The 3401-nt window shown below is 28.1% G+C and overlaps 2 protein-coding genes across 2 annotated transcripts in view; one reads left to right on the top strand and one right to left on the bottom strand.

Annotated features, from left to right (window-relative positions):
- Positions 1-512, top strand: part of LOC108546465 (transcription elongation factor B polypeptide 1-like) — a 6769-nt gene extending 6257 nt beyond the window's left edge. Inside the window, exons 2-3 of the mRNA XM_017898546.1 lie at positions 4-47; positions 141-512. Coding sequence (XP_017754035.1) covers positions 4-47; positions 141-282 — 186 coding nt within the window. The 3' untranslated portion in view covers positions 283-512. The remainder of the gene's footprint in view (positions 1-3; positions 48-140) is intronic.
- A 694-nt stretch (positions 513-1206) lies between these two features.
- Blos2 (biogenesis of lysosome-related organelles complex 1 subunit 2) lies at positions 1207-1763 on the bottom strand. Its single transcript, XM_017898832.1, has one exon. It carries the CDS (start codon positions 1702-1704, stop codon positions 1207-1209), a length of 498 nt encoding a protein of 165 aa, XP_017754321.1. The 5' UTR covers positions 1705-1763.
- Between the last annotated feature and the right edge of the window lie 1638 nt (positions 1764-3401).

The raw sequence follows: 3401 nt of genomic DNA, 5'->3' as shown, positions 1-3401 counted from the left end.
CAGTTTGCAGAAAATGAGGCTAATGAAGTTAATTTTCGTGAAATTCCGTAAGTTTTCTTTTATTTTGTCTCAAAATCTAAAATATAAATTACATATATTCAAGAAATATAAGAAATTATTTACATTTTTTATTTTCTTAGGTCCCATGTGTTGCAAAAGGTTTGCATGTATTTCAATTACAAAGTACGCTATATAGATAGCAGCACTGAAGTACCAGAATTTCCTATTGCACCTGAAATTGCATTAGAATTATTGATGGCTGGGAATTTTTTAGATTGTTAAATGTAACAAGTAATATCATTAACAAATAATTCAGCTTTTGGGGCATAACAAAAGTAATTATTATAATTTTGATTTTAAGAAGTAAAAATTCAATTGTATTGAGTGATATATTTAAAAAAAAAATGTTCTTACTTTTCCCTTTATGTTTTATAGTAGGATATTCATTTTAATAAATCATTGCAGTTCATTATAAAATTACATTTACTAATAGATATTTGAAAGATTCACATATGCCCAATAATAAATACTGAAAGTGAAAATAAAAGGAATCTTAATAAGTGATTTAAATTTGCTGTCTATGCTACTTGATTATATTTACTACATATTTAAGTAATACAATAAATTGCTATAATTAAACAAAATTTCTATTAAAAAATGATATGCTGATGTAATTCTACATATGTATACATGTCTGTCTGACATACAATTGTAAAAAAAAAATTTATATTATCTACGATTGATACAAAGTTCTGTAATAGATTGCATAGTAATGGTGATCCTTATTTTTATAAATATTATGTATTGATACACTAATATAGTTATATTTTTCGTTATATATATAATGCTTATTTTTGGTTTCTATTGATGTTACAAATTATGTCATATATATAATTTTCTAACAATTTCTGTAATTTTGTTTTATATTTCTCCCTTAAAAATAACACAAACTCATAAGTAGAATATAATACGCTTAGAAATATGATATGTGATATAATGTAAGAGAAAGCAAGGAAGTGCTTATTTATTTGAGACTGTATTCTATTATAGTTAAATATCAAAATTGAAATTAATGGTTAATTTTATTTCTTACCTTCGCCATAACAGAAAATATAATTTTAGTCTTATTAATATATTTCTTATTTGTAGAATAAATGATACAATATTTTAATTAATTTCATGTTTGTACTTTGGAATATTACAATTTTATTTGTTTTTGATATCTTTTTCAATGTCCTTAAATTTTGCTTCTAATCGTTTTGAATATGCTGCCAATTTATAAGCAGCTTGTTCTAGTTTAGTTACACTATCGTCAATTTCATTAATATTATCTAAAATTGGTTGCAATTTTTTATATTTCTCGTTTAAAGAATCCAATGATTGAGCTGCACTAGACGATATTGTTTTCAATTCAGTATATTTTGCAATACTTTCTTTGTTTAATCGTTCCAATAAACGATAATCAGCATGGGTAGCTGTAAGTTCCTCTTGTAAGTATTCTCCAGTCTTTTGAAACATCGTATTAGCTAAGCGACTAAGATTTGGATCATGGGGATCCAATGCTTCAAAACTACTTGTACTCGTTGAAAGTGTAGTTCCTCGTTTCGGCGATCCGCACCTCGAATTATGATCTGTTGAATTTTCTAAAAAAGATGATGGTTCTATTTGAATGTCTTCTCTTAATGAATCTTTCACAGATGTCATTGTTATAATAAATAATTATTTGTTTAACAAGGAACAGTATAAAACCTTCCTTATGTAAAAAGAACGTGTAATTCACGAATGTTGGAAAATTATGCTTAGGTTATTATACTGCGCTACCTATCGTAGCTGTGTGAAATATTGTCGATAATATAGTGATTGTATTTTTCAATCATCAATAAAATGTTTCTAATACTGACATGGAAAGTCCAAGTCCTTCGGGTCATCGATTTAGTTGAAACTTTACAGGTTTGCAGATTCCGTCATGCAATTCAAGAATATATATCATTATAGCCGCAACTACTCAATAGCTTTTGAGATGTTTATGATTTATGCTAGTATATATTTATTACAAAATAATAAGAATATTATGCAAGAAAAACAGTTTTCTATAGCAATAATTAAGCTCACAACCAGCTGTTGAACCGGTTGGACTTCCAAATAAAAAAAAAAAGAGAAGACCGTAGTAACAATTGGGAAAGTGACGACGAAGTAAAAACTAAAGAAAGAGTTTATTTTATATTTATATTTTCAGGGCAATGAAGGAAAGGATAAAGAATACATTGAGAGATACAAAAAAGGAACCGAAGAAAGTAGAAAATTATAAAATAAATGATGTTGAAGATGATAAAGATATAAAGGAAAATGAATAGGGAATAAAGAACTTATGAGGTTTAGCACGAGAGAAAGCGGAGGAGATGCACGATAAGAGAGATAGATGCAAGATAAACCAATATGTAGAATTATTAGGATAACTCATGTATTTGAATAGAATCATTTGCAGTAGTTTGTATATGTCTATAAATATTGTTACATATATATATATGGTCATTATGATAATTATTACGTGATATGTATTACGAAACACCTTTTTCTCGCAACGGTCCGTGGTACGGATATCTACTACATGTCATTGTTTATTATGTCGTTAACAATTAACGTTTATATGTGAAACTTTCAAAGTGAATAAAACGTATGTTTGCATATAACATAGCATTATTGATGCTTATTACATAGAGCGTTTGAGCTATTGCTATTGATGTTCATGAATTAATTATAGAAATTTGGAATTCTTCGCAACAGAAATATACTTATATTTGCTTCATTGACATTACTAAATATAAGAGACATCGTTTGATATTTTACATTAATACTTTATCATATAGCCATTTCAAATATGCAACATTTTCCCGCTACAAAAATACCTAGCATATCCGGCTGCAGCCAACTTCCAGTTGGCGGCAAGCGAGCATACCGGTAAGAAATGGTGGAATATTCTCACGCGTGAAAATGAAACATTAAATCTCAGAACGTTTCGTGAAGTAGTGATATCGCTGATTGACGTTTTAATTACTTTACGTAGATCAAAATTACTAAGTGTGAATATTTCTTCGGTAGTAATATACTACATGTGAAAAAAAGTGATGTTACATAGTGTAAATCGTATAACGATCATGTGGGAAATGAAGTGGTGTGAGTGCGGGATCCTATAATACTACCGCATTGTCCGTTATTATCGACTGTAGAAGATTCTAGATTTCGACAGTTCGTTGGAATATTTGATCAACATTACTCTGAATAGTCAGCTTTTTAATATTTTTCTCAATTTTACTTCGATCTTGACGTTCAAATGGAACATAGTTACGTATTATCGCCTTTACATTCTAAATATTGATTGTGGATTAGGATATTTTATTACT

This window comes from Eufriesea mexicana, unplaced genomic scaffold, assembly GCF_001483705.2.
Source record: "Eufriesea mexicana isolate 0111107269 unplaced genomic scaffold, ASM148370v2 scaffold4744748677, whole genome shotgun sequence".
Classification (NCBI taxonomy): Eukaryota; Metazoa; Arthropoda; class Insecta; order Hymenoptera; family Apidae; genus Eufriesea; species Eufriesea mexicana.
This window is presented reverse-complemented; position numbering and strand designations above follow the sequence as displayed.